The sequence below is a fragment of the Diuraphis noxia genome, unplaced genomic scaffold, assembly GCF_037042655.1.
Source record: "Diuraphis noxia isolate RWA-SAM2 unplaced genomic scaffold, SU_Dnox_SAM2 contig0002, whole genome shotgun sequence".
NCBI lineage: Eukaryota > Metazoa > Arthropoda > Insecta > Hemiptera > Aphididae > Diuraphis > Diuraphis noxia.
This window is the reverse complement of record NW_028301712.1, coordinates 7,820,386-7,843,579: the sequence shown is the minus strand read 5'-3', so window position 1 is coordinate 7,843,579 and position 23,194 is coordinate 7,820,386. Positions and strand designations below refer to the sequence as shown.

At 37.8% G+C, this 23,194-nt stretch overlaps 2 protein-coding genes across 4 annotated transcripts in view; one reads left to right on the top strand and one right to left on the bottom strand.

Moving 5' to 3' along the window:
* Positions 1-630: 630 nt before the first annotated feature.
* Positions 631-2,258, top strand: LOC149058028 (uncharacterized). The gene is made up of 2 exons (XM_089221637.1): positions 631-1,739; positions 1,804-2,258. Exons 1-2 carry the CDS (start codon positions 876-878, stop codon positions 2,056-2,058), a joined length of 1,119 nt encoding a protein of 372 aa, XP_089077763.1. The 5' UTR covers positions 631-875; the 3' UTR covers positions 2,059-2,258.
* An 11,923-nt stretch (positions 2,259-14,181) lies between these two features.
* Positions 14,182-23,194, bottom strand: part of LOC107172721 (aminopeptidase N-like) — a 39,424-nt gene continuing 30,411 nt past the window's right edge. For 2 of the 3 annotated variants that reach the window (XM_089221628.1, XM_089221627.1), the window contains exons 2-14: positions 20,963-21,149; positions 20,327-20,604; positions 20,061-20,216; positions 19,646-19,954; positions 17,123-17,306; positions 16,604-17,026; positions 16,315-16,510; positions 15,940-16,220; positions 15,030-15,229; positions 14,805-14,972; positions 14,605-14,745; positions 14,441-14,522; positions 14,182-14,371 (exon numbers count right to left, since the gene is read on the bottom strand). In XM_089221628.1, coding sequence (XP_089077754.1) covers positions 14,231-14,371; positions 14,441-14,522; positions 14,605-14,745; positions 14,805-14,972; positions 15,030-15,229; positions 15,940-16,220; positions 16,315-16,510; positions 16,604-17,026; positions 17,123-17,306; positions 19,646-19,954; positions 20,061-20,216; positions 20,327-20,604; positions 20,963-21,139 — 2,736 coding nt within the window. In that variant the 5' untranslated portion in view covers positions 21,140-21,149 and the 3' untranslated portion in view covers positions 14,182-14,230. Of the gene's footprint in view, positions 14,372-14,440; positions 14,523-14,604; positions 14,746-14,804; positions 14,973-15,029; positions 15,230-15,939; positions 16,221-16,314; positions 16,511-16,603; positions 17,027-17,122; positions 17,307-19,645; positions 19,955-20,060; positions 20,217-20,326; positions 20,605-20,962; positions 21,179-23,194 lie in introns of those variants that run through there. The other variant, XM_089221626.1, reaches the window with a different exon arrangement.

Here is a 23,194-nt window from a genome sequence, read left to right as displayed (position 1 = left end):
CTCAACGAACATAAAAAAATAAATAATTGGCCAAATTGGTCCAGGCGTAAAAAAAAAAATAATAATAATTTAATATATTTGGTAACCAACGGCAACTCTATAAAAAAAAAATTGTCGTTAAAAAGAATCCCTGTATGAGCCACCCTTTAAAATGAAAATAGGGGTGTGAAAAATAGTTAACACCACTCTCTGAGACCTACTTAATATACACAACTAATTTCAAGAAAATCAATCCAGCCGTTTCGGAGGACCGGAGGAGTATGGTAACAAACATTGTAACACGAGATTTTTATATATTAGATAATATATGTTTGTTAGTAATCATACATTGTGCTTAACACGAAAAATGCTTTGCTTAAATCGTGTGTATAATATGGCATTTTATATAAAATATTAACTTTTAGGTGGATTTGAGCGGTAAAACACGATTGCGTACGGTCTGTATCGACATACGCAATCGTGAACATTAAATGTTCACGATTGCGTACGATTTTTATCTGCAACTTTGAAGCACTGTTGCCATTTTCTTATACTTATTAAGAAACATATAGAGCGCGTGGCCCTAAAAATAAATTCTAATATGATTGACTTTGGAATTGTCCAAGATCGACCGGTCGATTGCGATCGACTGTTAAGCGCTCAATATTGTTCTATATTATAGAACATATAATTTAAAATTAATTGAGATTCGATAGGTGATATTTAATAGGCGATAACGAAATCGGTTATTTTACTAGGATATTTTAGGATACTCGCACTCGATAAAATATTATGAATACTACAGTATAGGTACCTATCATCATTTAATAACTCAGTGAATAACCGTCGTTGGACTAATCAACTTCATCGCGTGTTTAGTGTTTTTCGAGTGAAATATGGAAAATAAAGTTAATTTTATAACTTCTGAAAAGGGTAAACCTCTAGTTTTACTAAATCTGCATAAATATCGGTTTATTAGAGAAAGAAAAGACGGAATGAAAAAATGGTTGTGTACAAAAAAAACATGTTATGCTAATATTTTGACAAATGGAGAGTATGTGCATGAAACAATTAATGAACACAACCACACTGAAAATTCACAGCAGAGCATTGAACGACAAGTATTACGGGAAGCTTGTAAAAGAAAATCAAATGATACTATTTGTGTAAGACCTATAAAAATAATTAGAACCGAACTTATGGGGAACGATCACTCTGAAATCGAGCACAGAGATGTACGGTCAATTCGAAAAGCGATGTACGATAAACGTCGAAAAAATTATCCCGCTTTTCCAAAATCACTAACTGAGTCAATTGAACAGCTTAAAGCAATGGAAAATGACGATATAATACAATTTCAAGGTGAACAATTTGTTTTTATTCCCGACAATAAATCGTTTATTTGTGTTACTACAGAACAGAATCTTAATTTTATGACAAGTACAAGTGAATTTTTCGCTGATGGTACTTTCAATTATGCACCAACATTTTTTACCCAACTATACACAATAAATGGTTATAAAAATGGGTTTTATGTACCAGTGGTATACTTTTTATTACCAAATAAATCAAAAAAAATGTACGCAGACATGTGGTTGTTTTTACAAGAACTATGCGAAAAAATTGTTTTTAAAAATTTATTGGTTCTTAAACTACATTTGGATTTTGAAATCGGTGCCCATGAAGCGGCAAAAGAAGTTTTCCCTAACATCGAAATAGATGCATGTCGATTTCACTTAGGACAGTCTTGGTGGCGCAAAGTGAGTTTATTAAATTAAATAAATTAAAGTCAATAGTTAATCAATACATTTGGGTTATTTGTAGATTAATTCTGAAAAAGAACTTCGTTTGGCCTACACTAAAAACTCCGATTTGGGAAAATGGTTAAAACTTTTTTTTGGATTACCATTTTTACCTTTTCAAGATATCCAAAATGCGTTTGGTGAACTCATATCAATTTGTCCCGATTTAAATATTGGATGTTTGTTTTCTGACTATATTTTAAATACATACGTGGAGAATGGTTGTTTATTTCCACCAGAAATTTGGGCACAAGAGCCATCCGAAAATCCCCGGTAAATATTCAACTATATAATTGCTATAATAACTATTATTTTGTATTTATTTTTATCTTTTTTAAGTACGACAAATGGATCTGAAAGTTTTCATCGAACTTACAACGCTCAATTTCATAGCTCCCATCCTTCTGTTTATGTAGTTCTTTCAATTCTAAAAGAAACGCAAGTGGAAACATGTACGAAAATTCAATCAGTATTTAAAGGTCGGATTAAAAAAATGGAAAATGCTGATTTAATTCGTATAAAAGAAGCCATGAAAGAATATAACAAGTACAAAATTCATAGAAATATTATAACATATTTATCAAAAATTTGTTATTTAAGTTGTACCAAGGTATAACATTTTTTATTATATTATTTTTAATTATTTTATTTTGTATACTATAACATAATTGTCGAAAATTGAGATTTTTAAGTGGTTCCAAGTATAAAATTTTTTACTATATTTTTTTAACATTTTATTATTTTTAATTATTTTATTTTGTATACTATATTATAACATATTTGTCGAAAATTGAGATTTTTAAGTGGTACCAAGTATAACATTTTTTACTATATTATTTAAACATTTTATTATTTTTAATTATTTTATTTTGTATACTATATTATAACATATTTGTCGAAAATTGAGATTTTTAAGTGGTACCAAGTATAACATTTTTTACTATATTATTTAAACATTTTATTATTTTTAATTATTTTATTTTGTATACTATATTATAACATATTTGTCGAAAATTGAGATTTTTAAGTGGTACCAAGTATAACATTTTTTACTATATTATTTAAACATTTTATTATTTTTAATTATTTTATTTTGTATACTATATTATAACATATTTGTCGAAAATTGAGATTTTTAAGTGGTACCAAGTATAACATTTTTTACTATATTATTTAAACATTTTATTATTTTTAATTATTTTATTTTGTATACTATATTATAACATATTTGTCGAAAATTGAGATTTTTAAGTGGTACCAAGTATAACATTTTTTACTATATTATTTAAACATTTTATTATTTTTAATTATTTTATTTTGTATACTATATTATAACATATTTGTCGAAAATTGAGATTTTTAAGTGGTATCAAGTATAACATTTTTTACTATATTATTTAAACATTTTATTATTTTTAATTATTTTATTTTGTATACTATATTATAACATATTTGTCGAAAATTGAGATTTTTAAGTGGTACCATAGCTTAAGTCATAAAATTTAAATTTTACTGATCAAAAATAAAAACATAAATTTGGCAACGTTGCACAGTAAATCGTACGCAATCGTTTGACTTTTGGGGTAAATATTAAAGTTAATGGTTTAACGTACGCAATCGTGTTAACGTACGCAATCGTGTTCTCAAAAAGATACATCGTACGCAATCGTGTGGTACCCGATTTGAGACATGCAAATGAAGTTAGTGGTTCACGAGTTGTAGACGTCGGTGTTGATTTATCCGAATTTTAGGCATCCGTTGAATGAAATATTTTAGAGGTTCCAGCAATAAAGTAAGTCATTAGAATATTATATATTATTTTATATTCACATAATTAGCATCATCTTATCATAACACTGTTATGTTGTATTATTACACTTTGTATTTGAATACCTAGTATACTCAGTACTCACTATATATTATAGCAATAAATTTAATTATTGGTGTAATCGTGTAGATCGTATTTTTGTCCATGGTAAAATGTTATACTGTTTTAATGCATTACATATTTTTTACTAAAAGTTAAAAGTTTATAAATATGAAAAAAACAACTGATAAATAGTAAAACATAAAAAAGTAAAAAGTACTGTTAAACAGAATTTAAAATCCTTTTTTCTACTATTATTGTGTTTAAAATAAATTTCTCAACAGGAAAAAAAATCCCAACTTCATGAAAATAAAATGAAAAATGGCGATTCTACGCCAAATATGTAGAATTTTTGAATGCAAATAACTATATCAAAGAAATCTCATACCTGAATTAATGGAAATAAGCGATTTCTTCTAATGAAATAGATAGGTAATTAATATCATTCGATTTTTTCTGTTTTTATAATAGTGATTATATGTATTTACATCATCAAATAATTTGTACAATAAATAATTGATAAATAATAATAATAATAGTACTTGATAACCCTCCCATAAGTATGGTCCGTGTTAACTTTTTAAATTCGTCATTAAACAGTGTTTTATATGTAATGATGCGTATCCCATTAATTTTAGGACCTAACCTAACCTACCACACACGTATTATGTAGATTGTTCCATTATAAATATGCATTAAACTTAATGAATCTTTTTAAACCATCGTATAGTTATTAATTAATGGTTTAATTTACTATCAACATAGATTCTATAAATAAAGTGATCGTAGGTTAGGTAATAAACCAAAATGCCCCAGTTCTTAAGGGTAGAAAACATTGGCACGATTGTCCAGACCTTCATAAGGCAGTCGAAGGTGCTGCGTACATAGCTGATTACATGAAAAAAAGAAGAAGAAAAAAGGTAAATATATATAATTATTGTTTGAATTACAGTCAATTCAGCTCAATTGTTTAAATTTCAATATAAAATACAAATGTAACAAATATATGATTTAATTTAAATTAAAGAAGATTGGAAATATGTGGCGATGGTGCTGGATAGGTTGTTTTTGTGGATATTCACACTGGCCGTGACCATGGGATCAGCAGGGATAATTCTATAGGCACCCACTTTGTATGACAATCGGTTACCAATCAATGTTCGATTGTCGGAAATACTTGCCAATACACCAACAGTTAAACAGAGTTATAATAACATTATGTAGATACGATAATTTCTCAATACGATCATTATTGGACGAGCCAGTGACATACAACACTAGTTCGGAAGAGCGAACGTTAGAGTTCTACTACTATCAAAATAAGAACAAAATATGGGCTATAACTTATATATTTTATATTATATAAAGCATCATATTTAATGATATGCGGAATGAGGGACCAACAATTTGAGGACTGCTGGTCGTAATATATACAATAGTGTCAATTCTGACATTAGATACTATTTTCATGTTCACAAAGTTAGGGAATCACATAGAGAGATATTTTTAGATAATTTATTTATAAATCAAATATTTATGAACAGAATAATATATATAAAATTTATTTATTTAAAAAAAAAATACATTAAACTGAACTTGAGATGGTTGTAAGAGGAATATTAATCTTCTCACCTATTATTTTTCTTGTAAATAGAAACATATTATAAATCATGTTATTATTTATTATACTCCAAAAAAAAGGTAAAAAAAACTTCATAGTAATATTATGTACATAGAATTATGTTACTTGTGAAAAATAAATGAATATATTTAATGACGTTTAAATATGATGAGTTCAGTTTACTTCAGATATAAATAAACTATTTTGATCTGAAACTTTCAGCTTGTGATACAACTCAGGAAAAAGTAGTAGGTAACTACGTCATATTATGAAGAAACAATATATACTTAGCTAAAAATGTTTAAAATATAAATATTTATTATTTCTATTAACCTTGTTTATGGATATTATATTGTGTAACAATTTTAATCGAAGAGTCTGTATTTAAGCCCGTTCGTAACATTATTAATAATTATTGTACTATATAATTTACAATTTTATTATAATACTTCGAAGTCCATTCAATTTTCATCTTAATAATGAAATAATAAATAAAATATTGTCTGGTTGATAATCAAATCAGCTCCTTTTAAATAACGTGACGATTTTTTAATAAATGATTGGATCTGTAACAAAAAAAAAACATATCAATGAAACTTTTGATTTTTAAAAATAAAACTAGTTATTTTTATCACCTCATCAGTAGGATAAAAAAGACAGTTCAGAAACCACCGCCACCGCCCTTCACCACCACCACCGCCGCCGCCGCCGCCGCCACCGACGGTCGCGTACATACGTGACGTATATCCCCGCCTCACCCGCTGATGCCACCGCCCGCCACGTCCGCCGCCGCCGATGCCTCCAACGAATCCCGATCGTGTGCGTGCGCGATTTATAATCAACAAATATTTTATCATTTGTTATCAATTGTTATCAGATATCAGTTATCATTTATTTAACCCAGTGGATCACATGCGTGATTTTTATAATTTGTTATCAATTTCCTGTTATCATTTGTTATCAGATATCAGTTATCATTTGTTATATATTTATTTAACCCAGTGGTTATTATATATAAATAACATGCGTGATTTTTATCATTGTTATACATTATTATTGAAATATGCCATAGCCGTTTCTACTAGCAAATTAAGCACGTTGGGCGTTGTATTTACAATAAGAGACATTAATAGATATATTATCCGTATTCAATTAAATATTCACACACACCACCTGGACATTAGTGATTTTTCCTGCCAAATGGTAGTAATAATCACAAATAAATGTCTTCTTAATGTACCCTATCGGTCGCCTGGATCGCCACCGTATTGTCATTACCTGTCATCACTTAAAGGATAATTATTAAAGGATAAATATTCAATTAAATATTCACACACACCACCTGGACATTAGTGATTTTTAACTGCCAAATGGTAGTAATAATCACTAATAAATGTCTTCTTAATGTGCCCTATCAGACATAACCAACTTTGTGACGGGGAGAAACGAGGCTCTGACCCCGGTGGCTGTGTTTCAAGCCCTTATCCGTCTTGCACGGGCGAACTCTCTCCTCGCCTTCGTGACACGGTCTCATCCCTCCGGCGAGTTTTAAACGCGGGCGCCCGGACGCCAGTCACGCCTCCCGCCCGCCGGCGGCTCTCTTTCTGAGATCGATCGTTGGGTCTCGAGTCCCGTGTCGGCGACCGCCGGTATCTTACCTCCGGACAAGTTTCTCCCCTTCTACTAATGCGTTACTCCCACAGTCTCCACGAGGCCGTCCACATAGGCGCGGGTGTGCGACGAGCCGGGCGCGGGCGCGGGGCATGGCCGGCGCACGCGTGCGGCCCGTCGGGCACGCGCTCCACTGCTAACCAGAACGTCGCTTTCCTTCCGGGCCGTGAGGCATTGTCGGTCTTCGCGGCGGGGCGTATTTCTGGTTCCCGTGGAATGGGATTTCGGAAGCCATTCTTCCCGGTACCCACAACGACCGTTTTCCCGCTGGCATTATCGTCGGGGACGGAGTTTTAGTCCACCGCGGCGCAACCCTTGTTGGAGCGGTACGGTTTTTGTCGCGGGTTTCCGTTCCCGCACCGATTTCTCGGTGGTGCTTACTAGCGGCGATGACCCCGAGCCGGTCTTCTCCGTGCACTAGGCGTCCTGAACGGTCTGGGCTCAATTGGTCGGACTCTCGATCGGAGTCGGACGAGTGATAGCCGGCATGTGATCGGAGTTCCACGGATAGGCTGGCGTGAGGTACCTACGCGTGGTTACTTTCTCCCGATCCTTCCGTCTCCACTCGCCCAATTTCCCCATCGGTATGTCGCAGATCTGCGGGCATTTCCTTTTAGTTGTGCCCCTATTCCTACTCGGGTCTGGTTTTCCTCGTGCGGATTAGGAAGGGGTTATCCCTCTTTACCCTCGATCCTGGCTTCCCCAGGATTCCGTGTCGGAATCTTACATTAACGCCGAAGCACGCCTAACGAGCCAGCCCTTCATCAGTGCGCTTCTCAAGCGATTCATGTGCGAATCTTTGAAGCGCCCGGAACATGACCTCAGATCCGGTCATGTGCTCTAAGCTGCACGGCCAGTCCGCACCGGTCGCTTGCGCCGCAGCTATGAGTTGTTCTCTTTCTCGGTCAGCAAGTGGGCATTCAAACAGCAGATGCTCGGCGGTTCCTGCCGGGAACCCGCAACGGCAAGCTGCATCGCCAGTAAGGTTGAAACGGTGGAGTGAATGATTGAAGTCCCCGTGCCCCGACATTAGCTGAGACGTGAAGTGGTCTGGGATACACCACCCACGGTCCAGCCGCATCCGGACGTCCGGGAACCACCTCTCAGTCCACCTTCCCTTACTAGAGGCGACCCACTGTTGCTGCCAAAGGAGGATGGTTTCAGCGGTATATCTTTCCTCCCTATTCGCTGCCTCGAGGGCCGTCATCGCGCCTCGCCTTACCGCGGCTCTGTCCCTTTCAATTCTGGCCAGTTTCTTTAGCTCGAGGTCCAGCGGGGGCACTCCCGCTAGGACCTGCAACGCCACCGTGGACGTCGTCTTATAGGCCCCCGTTATCGCTAACAACGGTTGTCTCTGTGCCATATTTGCCCTCGCTCTCCTGTGTCCCGAAGCCATGCACTTCTCCGCCCAAATCGATGCCGCGTACCCCATCTGAGGTACGAACACCGATTTGTAGATCCGTAGTGCCACGTTGCTCTTAAGTCCCCATCGGGTCTTGGCGACTCCATGCAGTCTGCTGAACAGGCTTTTCGTCGCTTCGGCCTTCTCCGCTAGGTGAAGGCTGAAGTCCTGTTTTTGGTCAAATGTGACCCCAAGGTATTTCGCCTTGGCGGTCGATCTTATCTTTACTCCGCCCAGTCGGAGTTCCAGCGGCTTCGAGAGCGAGTTTTTAAGCCATAGCGTTTGAAACTTGGCCGCGGAAAAGGTGAGTTTTCGCTGCTCCGCCCATTGCGACGCTCTCTCGAGTAACGCATTTGTTCTACTAGTGACTTCCGGTCGGTGTTTACCGGAGACTAGAATCGCGATGTCGTCTGCATACGCGACAATTTCTGTTCCCTCAGGCAGTTCCTGCGTTAGCAACGGATTCATCGCGTATCGCCACAAGTCCGGGCCGTAGCTCGATCCTTGCGGCGTGCCCTTAGTTAGGGTCCTCGTTATGTCGACGCCGCCGATCCTCATACCGGCCCGACGGCCGTCGAGATAACTCTTTGTCAGTTCGATGAGCCCGCTGCTGCAGCCTGCCTGTTGCATATCGAGTATGAGCTGGGGCCACCAGAGGCAGTCGAACGCGCCCGATATGTCCAGGAATACGGCATGCACGTATTTCTCTGTCCTGTTTTCGGTCCAGCTGAGTACGTGATTGATCGCGTCGATCGTGGAGAGGCCTTTCGTGAACCCGAATTGTCTTTTCGACATGCGGGGATCCGTATCTTTGCGGATTCTCTCTACTATAATGTGCTCAAGCGCTTTCGAGATCACCGGCAGCAAGCTTATAGGTCGATACGACTTCGGCTCCGCCGGGTCCTTACCCGGGGCTTTCCTGAACACTACTAGACGTGCAATCTTCCACGATTTCGGGAATCGCTTCGTCCTAAGACAACAATTGAAGGCCCATGTTATGTCCTTGCCTATCACTGGCCACGCCTGTCTCAGTATTTTCGCCGTTATGCCGTCCAAGCCTGGTGCCTTGTTCGGAGCCATTCTCCAGATGGCTCCCTTGACCTCCTCCACATCGCAAGGGTCAATCGGTCCCGACTCTACTTGTTCCGGTCGAAATGTTCCCAGGCCGACCCCCGTTCTTTCCCGGGTTTCTTTTTGTTCCAGGTTCTCGCCTACTTCCGTATCACCTGGAACCAAGGCATCCATGAGTGCATCGCCTGTCTCCTTAAGAGTTAACGTGTACGATCCGTCCAGCTTACGGATCGAGGCCGGAAGGTCTTCCGAAGGCTTAGTCCCTCCGGTTTTCAGCCATTTGAAGACGGGTCCCCACGGGTCGCTATCTCCCGCGTCCGTGACGAATTTTCGCCAAGCGCTTCTTCTCGCTCTGAAGCAATGCCTCTTGAACGTGCGCTTACGTCTCATGTAGACAGTACGGATAGCCCGTCTTCTGAACGCAGTTTTTGCATTCCTAAGCTTGACCTTCCAGCGGCCGAGTGCACTCAATTCGCTATCCAGCGCTTCGTTCCACCACGGGGGAGGTCTCCGTCTGGCCTGGGTCCTCTTGGTCATTTTGACCTCACAGGCCATTTCCAGCACTTCGGCGAGTGCTGCCGTGCAAGTTTCAACGTCTGGCGACTCGAGACTTCGCGATTTCGCGTCTCTGCATTCCCTCAGGAACTTCCGGAACTCAGTCCAATTCGTTTTGGTGCAATTATATTTCCTTGCCGTATCCTGGGTCTCGACGCGCACGTCTGCCCTCGTTATTATATTAAAGCTGATCAACGCGTGATCGCTCGACGTAAGGTCGTGAGTGGCCGACCAGTCCGCAACCCTGACGTTGTTACGCGTCAGCGTCACGTCCAGGCAGGCCGACCCCCTGTTCCTAAACGTCGGAGGGTGCCCCGCCCTGTTATGCACTGAGAGGTCCTTCCGACCAATCAAGTCCACGACCATGTCTCCGCGGGCGTCCGAGACCGTGTCGTGCCACACCGATGACCGTGCATTTACGTCCGCGCAGATCAATACGGCACCATTAACTTTGCCTAGAATGTCGTCTAGCTCGTCAACGTATGTCTGGGTCGGCTCACTGTGCTGAAAGTAAGCGGAGACCAACGTCAAGGTAACGTCTCCATAGCTCAGCACGGCCACGGCAAAGTGGCTGGAATCAAATTGTCTAAGAGTCAGGAGTCCTACGGCAGGGTTCACGACGACGATCGCAGCCATGGGCGTGCGACCGGTCGCTATCACCCTAAAGGGGCGCCTATCCAGTAGGTAGACCCCTCTGCCGTCGGTCGCTGGCTCTTGTATCAGGCAGACATCTATTTCGTTCCTGACTAATAGTCTTTCAATTTCATGCATGACAGCTTTACTTCTGGCTGCATTTATTTGATAAATTTTAATTAGCGTCTCCGGTGGCACTTGGCCGACCGTGTTTTCAAGTCTACTGGCGTCAGATGCAGCGCTGACATCTGAGCCAGCCGTTCCTTCTTTATCAAAGTCACCCTCAATTTGAGCTGGCTCCTCCGCGAGGACAGCTAGGGTGGTTTCCGCATCTGCCAAACCACCTGACTCGGTTGGTAAGTCTCCGGGTGCCACATCCCCGGGATCGACAGTCTTTTTTGGGCACTTAGCCCGTTTTCTCAACCTGAGTACTTTCCGTCTCACTCCCTTCCGGGAGCGAGCCGGTGCCCGCACTGGGTCGCAGCTAGCAGCTGCGGCCGCAGCCTGGCTTAAGCGGCTTTCTGTCGACGGGCCGCTCAGCACCGTCCAAAGACCTAAATCTTTGACACATGGGTGGTGGGACTCCGCAATCCGATCCCCACCTTCCGAACCGCAGTTCGGCATACACGGAGTAGTTGCGCTTTTCGCTATTTTGTCCATGCGTTTGTGGGATTTAGGGTCTTCTAAGACTGGAGTCGACCACTCTCCAGAATTCTCCCCATATCACCGGGGGAGCCGGTTCGGAGATGCGCCCTCCGCCGGCGTTGAGAGAGTGGTGCGGGGTCCTGAGACCCGAGTAGGCCGCTGCCAGCCTTCCCAGTTCCGCTTCCGTCTGGAACTCGCATGACCGTGTCCTCAATCCCACGATCGGTTTCGCCCATCATCAGTCCCGGTACAACCGAAGCTGGGCTTATCCAGGCGGGCGACCAAGGGTACGGCCTTAAGCGATCGCCCGCCCGACTCCTTTCCCTACGTAGAGTTTACGGGGCCTGGTATATCCCAAGCGTCCTGACTCTTCGCCACCCGGAGATTAGGTGGTGCATAAGTCCTTGAGGTTAGCGGAGACGTGTTACGCCCTACATCACCTGCCTCAAATTTTTACGCAGTCTCGATCCCATGGATCTGAAGCTAGGGACGAGCTTCGTTAAGTCTTCCGCGTCACTCGCCTCGTTTCCGCGGGGGGAATGACCAGCAAGTCGCAGGCGACGTGATCCGTCCCCGCGCGTCCGGTTTGCGCGTAATGCTAAGACTTCCCTCGTCACTTCCGCGGGCCCCCGGACGAGCCACGAAGCCGCGCGCGTAAGACGCTGGTCCCATGTGCGCCCCGCCCTCACCGGCAATTCGTTTCGCGTTGACTCGCGTCAACGGGTGCCTCGTTTGGCTAGGCGTAGGCACACCGTCCCAGTCGTCCGGCGGGTGCCTTACCACCCGCGGCTCCATGGTCGCTCACGCGCCCCGGTCGTGTCAAGGTATTTGCGGTGCTTACGAGTCCCGCGGGAGGAAACCCACGCCCCGACCGGCCACCGGACGACCAGCCAGTAGTTTCTTTAACCAGCCAGCCGCCAGCCACCGGCCGGCACGCCAGCCCGTCCCGGTCCTTCGTCGGCATCGCTAAGATGCAGGCCTGCCCGGCGGCACGGGATGTGGTCCCGGGTCGCCACCCGCTTACGCGGTTTAAGTCTTAGAGCCGTGCAAATTGTGTTTATGCGCTCAATACGGTCAATCCGAGACGCGCGCCAATCCCCCGAGGCATACCGCCCGCCCGCCGACCGAAATCGACGAGCCGCGCGGCGCCACGGAGGGACACGACGCACGCTCTCAGCGCCGCAATCCCACGGGTAATAGGGTTATTTCACACGGGCACGGCCAGCCTCTCGGCCGTCTCCGCGCTCCCTAGACCCGGTTGGGGTTCTCGGTCGGGCTTAGCCACGTTAGGTTCCGCCCATTCTCGACACAGTCCTTATCCGAGCCGGTCCACAACTCCGGTCTCGCCAAGTTGTAATCGATCTCGTGCAACCTCTGCCCCTCTCGATCGTCAAACATTAGCCACCGCAACGCACCCAGCCGGCGAGCCGGCGCCGATATACCGGCCCACCGCTGCCCGCGTGGCGACGACCCTGTCCCGTGCCGCCGGTGTGTCAACGCGGGTCCGCCGCGCCTTTCCCGTTCGAACATCCAGCATGTCATTCCATGATCATAGCCACCGAGTAATCGGATCAGGACAGTGAGTTATCATTGTCGGATTTCTTACGCGGCACCAGAGACGGCGCTAACGCGTCGTAACTGGGGACCGAAGTCTCCGGAACGATGCCATCTGCTCGCTAGTCCGGCGTGACCACTCACTATCGCATCTATGCGGCATGTCCCCTTGGGGGCTTTTACGAATATGCACGATATTTAAGAACACCAAGGCGCGTCAGACCCGCCCGGACGCCCGGGGCCCGACTGACCATCAGAGGGGTCCTTCACGGGGGAGCGAGTCGAGCCACCCGGGACGAGCGCTCCGGCCACCGCCGAAGGTCCGCCGCGACCGGCCCGAGACTTCCCCGAGTAAACCACTCGGTTATCACCCGCCCGCATTTATCCGTCGGCCTGTTCAGACCCGACGTTCTTTCCACGAGGAAGTGCATCAGTCCGCCCGCGGCGAGCGCCCCGACCACTGTCGGAGGTCCGCCGCGGTCGGCCTTCAACTTCCCCCGGTGAACTCTCTCGTTTGGCTGCATTGTTATGCAAGATTTGGCGTAGCGGTGTATTCGAGTTTGTAAAGAGAAAAACCCGACTAGCGGCCTACGCCGCTAGCCGGGTAGTTCGCACCCGTCCGAGGACGGTTGGAGATGAGCAACTTTCGCCACGTGCAGTCATATGCACGTGTTTCCATCCAGAACCGCGGGGAGGTACGCTCGTGTGCTGACCGGGTTTTCCACGCCCGGCCAGCCGAAACCCCAGCGGCGGACGGGCGACCAAAGTTAATCAGTGCCCGTCCCCCGGCTGTGGTTTCGCTAGATAATGTGCCCTATCAGTCGTCTGGATGTCGCGGACTCTTAATAGCCGCTAATATATATTGTCCCCACCTATTAAAGTGACTCCTGACTAAAAGAGCCGGTAGCCGTTTAGTCCGTCTACTGCGTTACACCGCTGTGCTTTATGAACAGAATAATATATATAAAATTTATTTATTTAAAAAAAAAATACATTAAACTGAACTTGAGATGGTTGTAAGAAGAATATTAATCTTCTCACCTATTATTTTTCTTGTAAAAAGAAACATATTATAAATCATGTTATTATTTATTATACTCCAAAAAAAGTTTTAAAAAACTTCATAGTAATATGTACATAGAATTATGTTGCATGTGAAAAATAAATGAATATATTTAATGACGTTTAAATATGATGAGTTTAGTTTACTTCAGATATAAATAAATTATTTTAATCAGAAACATTCAGCTTGTGATACAAATCAGTAAAAAGTAGTAGGTAACTACGTCATATTATGAAGAAGAAATATATACTTAGCTAAAAATGTTTAATATTTATTATTTCTATTAACCTTGGTAATGGATATTATATTGTGTAACAATTTTAATCAAAGAGTCTGTATTTAAGCCCATTCGTAACATTGTTAATAATTATTGTACTATGTAATTTACAATTTTATCATAATACTTTGAAGTCCATTCAATTTTCATCTTAATAGCCTTTATTGTCTGGACGATAATCACATCAGCTCCTTTTAAATAACCTGACGATTTATTAATAAATGATTGGATCTGTAACAAAAAAAAAACATATCAATGAAACTTTTGATTCTTAAAAATAAAACTAGTTATTTATATCACCTCATCTAGTTCTTCGTTAGTTTTCATTTGATACCCTATAATTTGCACGTAACTACCCACAGATTTGCCTGAAGATTGGTAGCTAAAATTTTACAAATTAAAATAATAATTTTAAGCTTTCAACTTAATATTATCGTATTAATAAACTTTAAATGGTAACTTACAATTCATATATAACAGAAATATTATTATACAAAAAGTCTTTTGCTAAAGAAAATCCAACGTCATTGGACGCTATGGCGCTGAACACTGCGTTAGCGTCTTGCATGCGAATAGTTGAATTATCAAGTGACCAATTCAAATATCTAACATAAAAATAATGTTTCATTGTGCTGTCCATATGACGCTAATATGAGTTTAATACCTGTTTAGTAACCATGTCTCTGAACTACATCCTAATCCTACAAGCATATCATCTTTTTCAGAGTTCGAATTGGAACGCTGATAACGTTCCCATAAAAAGTTCCATTCGTCTTCACCTCCGTATTTCATCGCTTGACAGTAAATAACTGATTTCAGTTCTTTGGGCAATCTAATTTGAATTACAGTTTGTAATTAGTTCAATAAATTAAACATTTATTTAACTCACATGTTATCATTATCTGGATCCGTAATTTTCATCCATTTTCTAAACAAGTCCAGAGGTTGTTTGGTACAGTTCTCTATTTTGTAATAACAAGCATGTGAAGTCACGAGATTTTTAAATACTATTTCTTCAAAACCGTTAAGTTCAACTGTCATGTCTTGGAATTTGGCATACACAGACGACATCATACGTTGCATATAGTTCTGAAACCACGTTAATTTAAATTACAACAATACAATAAGTAAATACAACAGATTCATGTTCAAAATATTATAATAAAAATTAATATGGAATTTAGGACTTAAAAAAATATTGATTAACTGTATTGCACGAGTACAGTAAATCGTTATTAGATTACTGTTAACCATCAAAAAAACTCGTTAATAGTTATGTAGTGTACTAAATTAGGAAATTTTGTTTTGCATATTTTTAATTCTTCAATCTGATTATTAATCTTCTTAATGTTTAAATATACAACGTATAAGTGGAACTACAGAAAGAACTTGAGCATAGAAAAATTTACAAAAGCGGTGTATCAATTCATAACTCGTGGTAATGACTTCAATATTCGATTCGCATAGATCTGAAAATTTTAATTAATACTAATTTTTAGGAGTTGACTAAACCCCTAAAAATGAACTTACGATTGAAGTCGTTATGTCAATACTCATTTCCAGAAATTACCCAGATTATTAAATGATTCCGGATAAAGCAAAATAGCAGTATCTTGGTTTGCTCACAGTGACTTATCGGGTCTAGGAAACCCTACCTCTATTATTACTCTAAACTATATATCATTAATGATTTTTTACATATATTCAGCTGTGTTATTTATGGATATATTAATAGATTATTGATTAAATGCAAAAACTTTTATAGTTAATAATGAAATAAAAATTGCCTTTAAACTTACTTGGAATATTTCTTGGTTTGGAGTCCTTTTCATTAATCTATATATCCAAAGCCAACCCTGTAATGCAGCGGCCCACGGTAAATATTCGTCTTCATGTTTAAGGTATTTCAAAAGTTTAAACGTGATTTCATAGTCAACATCACCAACTTTTGAAAAGTCAAATAAATCGTCGATCAGCTGTACTCGGTTTAACTTGTGTATAGTTTTGTATTTGCTCGTATCGTTCAACGTAGAAACGATACCCATCCAGTTTTGTGTATCGTATAAGACTCTGAATAAACCTAAAAATAAAAAAAAATAAAATTATAGATTTTAATTATTTGTTAAGTGTCTAAAACGATTTGATTCAATAAAAGTCAATAATATGAGACCTACCAGCCATCTGCATGTTACAGATGACCCACTCGCTGTCTTTAGGCAGTGACGTGATGAGGTTGTTGTATTCGCAATTCAACCACGTATCAGCTTTTGTTTGGTTAAAGTCAGCTTCCTTAGAAGTAGTCATAGTGATTGGTATCCACCAACAGGTTTTATTTTCGGTACCGTTTGATTTGATCGTCAGAAAACGTTCCTGTAATACGTGTATGATAAAATATTCAAATATCTTTTATTATTTCAATAAACATATAATAAGAAAGCCAATTATTATTGTTCGTGAGTTTACCTGTGACAAAGTAACCGTATCCGTGGAATAATCCCGGACAACCTTCAATACGGGATAACCGGCTTGCAACGTCCATGTGTCCATTATTTGTTTCACGGTGAGATTTTTGTCCAAAGTTCCTTGGCGGTGAGCTTCCTCTGTCAATGAACTCCAAAGATCGTCCTGTTCGACGTTGGAAAACTTATGATTTTTTATGTAATTCCTAATGCCTTGTTTGAACGTATCTTCACCAAGGAACATGTTCATCATGTGTAATAATAATGAACCCTTAGTGTACGTTGTTTTGTCGAAAATCTTTTCTATTTCATCAGGATCTTCAACAGCTATCGATACGGCGCGTGACGATTGGAGTGAATCAAAATCCAAAATGTATAAAATGTTTTGGACGATATCAATTTGGATATAGTTCCATTCTGGATACAGCTATACATATAGTATAAAATGAAAATACCATAACAATATGATCATGTTTTGCAAAATAAATAAGAAGTTAAACCGTCTGACGCTAATGAAACTTACGAAATTTACTCCTCGGGTTGCTATGTATGTGGCAAATCCTTCATTCAACCAAAGGTCGTTCCACCATTTTATGGTAACTAGATTACCGAACCATTGGTGAGCAAGTTCGTGAGCGATAACTTCTGCTACTCCTTTTACGTTATAAAGTAAAGCCACGTCCAGATCAATTAAGAATTCAGTCTCTCTAAATAAAGGTTCAATATGGTTTTAAAATTTTATTTGCAATATCTTCATTAACATATTCTTTGGTAAATTTGAACTGACTAAAGTTTTTACGATATATTTTACAGTTTTTGCCTTCTTCAGTAATTTTTTTTCATCTAAATATTATTTTTGATATCTTTAATTTTATCATAATACATTTATGGGGTTTTATCGATTCTGCCGTTTTAATATCAATTCCGCCCGATATTTGTTTATATTGATTCCACCGGCTATCGATTCCATCGAGTTTTTTTATTTATTGATTCCGCCGGGAATCTATTTTGGTGGATATTTGTTTATGTTGATTCCACTGACTGTATTTTTTTAATCAATAGTGTAGGTATAAGATCACCTACTTTACCATATTTTTTTTAAATTTAAATATAAACATTTCAAAAAACAATTCAAACATTCTCGTAAGTAAAATTTATTAAAATAGTAAAATAATATGTTTAAAATATGTTTTAAAATTTGTATAGCTAATACCAAAACAGTGAAAATAATAGAGTAAAAATAAAATAAATAATAGTAAATAGTAATTAAAATGTAATAATAATATTAATTGATTTATTTTTTAGAATAGTTCTTTAATGCCAGTTTTATATACTTAAATCTATCAATTTTTTTATTTTAATATTCTTCAAAAATGTTCTATATATTTATTTTTTCTTTCATAATTTTTATTTTTACTTATTTTATTATTATTGAGCCCTCTTATTATCATATTTGTTATATGTATCAATTTGAATCTTTAAATTTAATACATGCGTAAATAAAAATATATTAGAATGTGCTTTGTTGAGTTGAGCATTCCCTAATATTATGCGTTTCTAATAATATCAATGTACCTACGTGGAACAAAATATGTCTACAATTTTATAGGTTATATTGATTAAGATATATGAAAATCGATGCAATTAAGTACAGCGGAATCAATAGATTTTTTACAGGGAAAAATGTTAGGTATTAGCATTTAATGAGTTTTTGGTTCGGAAAGTTTTTTTTTTTATAATGCATAAAGAACTTCTGTTCGTAAATTGTGTTTTAATTTTTAATAATTTGACGACAAGTGACTACCAATATAAATGTATACATTAATGAGTGCTAAATTGTCCAATGTTTATTCTGACAAATAAATATGGTACTTTTAAATGTGACAGTCCAATACACTTTATTATTAAATTTACGCTTATTGCAGTTATTATGAAGATACACTTTAATTTAAAAAGCTATAAACTAAAACCTAATAATCCTAATAATCAGAATAACAATAATCAAAAAAGAATTGAATAAGTAAATATGTTATTGAAATATCACCAGCATATTAGAATTATTATACATAATATGCATAATATACTAAATGAGAAAAATTGATTTTCTGTAAAGGATTTAATAGCCATAATAATTATGTTTGAATATTATGATAAAGCACTTTTAAGAAGTTCATAATGTTTAAATTAAATGCTGGTATTTATTTTGTGTTTATGAAATTAATTATTACAACATTTATGGAAACTTTTAGTATTGGTGATAAGAGTAAAGTACCCGGTCACCCTCGAGTCAGTGAGTTTGTTTTAAACAAATTCATACTTTCCCCATCCAGAAATAGTTTTAAGTACACCATTGTCTAATGTATATCGTTAATTTTAATAAATATTTTTGGAGTTATATTACTAATTTTCATTAAGCGCTTAAATATTTTAACAAGTTCTTGATTTGTTGGTGAGTGGTAGGAGGTGGGATGGAGAGTATTGTATCATAATATGAGAATACAAACACAATGAAACAATTTGTATAGTCTAATAAATTTATATAATTAAAAACAATTTCGACAGACTGAGTACCATAAGAAAGCAACTTATGAAGTTTTACAGTAATTTTAATTACGGTTCAGGAGAAACCGCAATATTCGCGATTAGAACATAGCAAAACTAACAAATGGATTTGTTCATTAGGTAATTTTTATCGTTAGATTTTATATAATATCAACAACTTCTATTTTTATCGAAAACTTCGTTATTTTTAGAGATTGTTTACATTATCACTATACATTGTGCATATTTTTCCAATTTTCTGTTTACATATAATATGCACATTGCAATACTATTAATTATTTAAAAACCTTATACATATTTCATTTTACAGCCCATTAATTGTAAAGTAAACTTGCAGAAATATATCTCAAAATTATATATGATTTACAGACACTATATTTTAGTGTAGTGATTATGTAATGCATATCATATAAAAATATCAACATATTTTATTATTACTTATAATATTATATTGCATTTGTGTTTGTAAATGTTTGTTTCGTACTTATATGTGATGAGACCCCAATTTTCCATAGCAGCGTTATAAAAATCCGGTATGGCCGCCATGTCTATTTTGGACAATGGAAATTTTTCGTCAAAATAGTCCTCATAGTATTTCAACACCTTTGGTCCCAAGTCGTTGGCAAGTTCTGTTTGGTTGGCCGCATCTTTTCTAGCTATTACACGAAATTCCACTTCATTATCTCCACTCGCATTAAAGTATGCGAAATCTGTCACCATGTATGCTACTAAATAAGTAGACATCGGTACAGATTCGTTGAATTCGTCGAGAACATAATCCGGCTTTAAAGATCTACGACATGAAATTACCACATTTATAACGATTACATCAATTGAATATTTTTTTTGCGATCAACAGTATTCTTTCAATTTTATAATCCTGTATCAATTAGACTTACAAGGGCGTTTGGTTCATAAATTTCATATTACTAATCGAAGTCAATCCTTTTTTGTGACCTAATCTTATTTTGAAGGTTGCTTTAAACGCAGGCTCGTCAAAACAGGGAAAAGCACTTCGTGCGTACGTTGGTTCAAATTGTGTTACCGCTAGCCATCTGGGACATAATAATATATGTGAGTGGTGTGAAAGGAAGAAAATCATAAAAAAAATTTGTATTCTATATGTTATGTGTGCTTTGCACTTTATCAATAAAATAATGTGTACCTAGTTTGATTGCTCTCCTTGTCCACATAACTACTCTTATAGTAACCTTCTAAATTGTCGGTGATGTTTCCCGTAAATGGTATTGTCAGCACATATTCGTCACCATGCTTAAAGTATACGGTTGACTTGACGTACATAAGATCTTTCTTCGGATCAAATGAAACATTATCCACCGGGATGACATTTTCACCACCGTTGGAAACAACAACACTTTTGTTATTGATGTTCAAACTTTTCGAATGCAGTACTATGGTGTCAGTAGCTTCTATGCAACTAATCTAAATACATTAATAATATTATAAGTGAAGTTAGAATAAACTATTGTTATTTTTGTAGTTTTAGTAAAATTAATGTAAGATGTTGTTGTTTGTGGCTGTAGTAAAAAAATTCAACTCTGAAATAACCGACAAAAATTATACTTTTTCTAAAATATTCAAATAAATTTCAAAGAATTTACAATATTTTGACCTGTATATGATATCTTATAAGATATTATTTAAAATTAGAAGAGTTCTCTACAAAAATGTATATGTTTTGTTTTTATTTTAAAATGTCATATATTTCTAAACACTGCCTTTTCTGAAAATGTTGAATATTTATTTGTTAATGTGACTTGTATCACGGATTGGTACTCACGTGAATATCAACCTCTCCTTCAAACCAAAATTTATCTTCCAAGTACGTGGTCACGTTCAGTTGATATCTGACAGGCTTAAAATTAGTTGGCAATTTGCATTCGGAACTTTTGTTTGAATTTTCAACCGATCCCATGAGGGACAGCGCGATGATAAAATATATCATTTTAAATCCCATGAACTCTATTCTAAACAGATTTTAAACAAGCACAAACATAAATAGGTAATAGTAGTTAATATAATTAGGGATGGGGGTTGTCTGGTCAAAAATCTAGTTGCCGAAGGTTTTGTGATCAAAAAGTCATCTGGTCGAACACATTTTTATTGAAAAATATAATATCCAAAATTCATATGGTCGAAATGTTATGTAATCGAAATATGTTATGGTTTAAAAATATATATTTTTAGTTAAATATTTTAAAAAAAAAATACAAAAGTAAATAATTAAAAATGAACTAAAATAGGTTTAAACCTACCGGGGAATAGACCTCATCTCAGCTGAAGTAGCTCGCCAACTGCCAAAGACTGCATTAATTCACCTAACCCATATTTTAAACTCTCTCCTAAGGCGAGATACTTCCCTATTCAATGGAAAATATCACTCATTATTTGAATTCCCAAACCTGGAAAACCTCCAGATAATCCGTCATCATATCGCCCAATAAGCTTACTACCATTTTTCGCGAAACTAGGTGAAAAAATGTTTTTAAAAAGAATATCCAAGATCATTAATGACAACCAAATCATTCGCCACACACAATTTAGATTTCAAAATAAACATTCCACTATCCATCAGATACACCGCCTAACCGACGCAATCGCCTACTCCCTAGAAAACAAATCATACTGCTCAGCTATTTTACTCGATGTTGCCCAAGCATTTGATAAAGTTTGGCACCCCGGTCTTCTACACAAACTAAAAAAAATTCTACCACCATCCTGCTACTTATTTTTTAAGTCATATCTTGAAGACAAATTTTTTGCCACCAAAGTTGGTTCTGAAATTTCAAACTTGGCCCCAATCCTAGCTGGTGTTCCTCAAGGTGCCATCTCTTCCCCAATACTATTCAACATAATATTATACACAGCCGATCAATCAACTACCTCTCATACTTCGGTAGCCGACTTCGCTGACGACAAAGTTATATACATTTCAGAAAAAAACCCACACCTTGCTAGACAACACCTACAAAATCATCTAAACTTACTAGCAAACTGGTATTCCAAATGGAAAATAAAAATAAATAACGAAAAATCATCTCACATTACCTTTACTCTCAAACAAAGCACAGTACCCCCAGTTTACTTAAACAATAAAGTCATTCCTTCTTCCTCTAAAGTTAAATATTTGGGTATGACAATAGACAAAAGACTTACCTGGGCCACACATATTAAACAAAAATGGCTCATATTAAATGCCAGACGAAGAGCACTCTTTCCACTTATAGGGAAACAATCAAAAATTAACCTTAATACAAAACTGCTACTATACAAAACCCTCCTCAAACCAATTTGGCTATATGGTATCCAACTATGGGGATCAGCAAAAAAATCAAATATTTATAAAATCCAAACATTCCAATCAACCTCACTACGCATGATTACATGCGCCCCTCCGTATGTTTCAAATCATACCTTACATTCAGACTTAAAAATACTCACTGTCAAAGAAGAAGCCAAAAACTCCTACAAACTTTTCCATGCCCGTCTTGCAAACCACTCTAACCCTCTAATCATTGCTCTAAACTCTGAGTCCATTCCTGGGGAACCCACCTAGAAGGTTAAAGCGTACCTATTATAATTCTAACCCTCTTGCCAGTAAGTGTTGCCGCTGGGTGATTACTTCATCAAGTCAATCATGTCATTAAACGTAAATCCTCAAACATGCTTATTGCAAAATGTATTTATAGATTGTATGTATTAAAAATAAAAGTTAAAAAAAAAAAAAACTTACCGGGGTAAAGCTGATGATCACCTGCCATATTATATTTATTATTTGTTTTACTAATATTTAATTTCGGTAACCTAACTTCTTAACTCTAACTTTATTAATATTTTAATGAATCATTCAATATAATAAATTGTTAATAAACAAGTTATTTTTAATTTTTAATTTTTATACAGTAAAATATTTATTTTTAAAAATAAAATGTATGGCTTTCAATGGCCATAAAAACCGTATTTTTCTCTTACATATAAAATTATTAATTTAATAACTATGTTAATAACACAC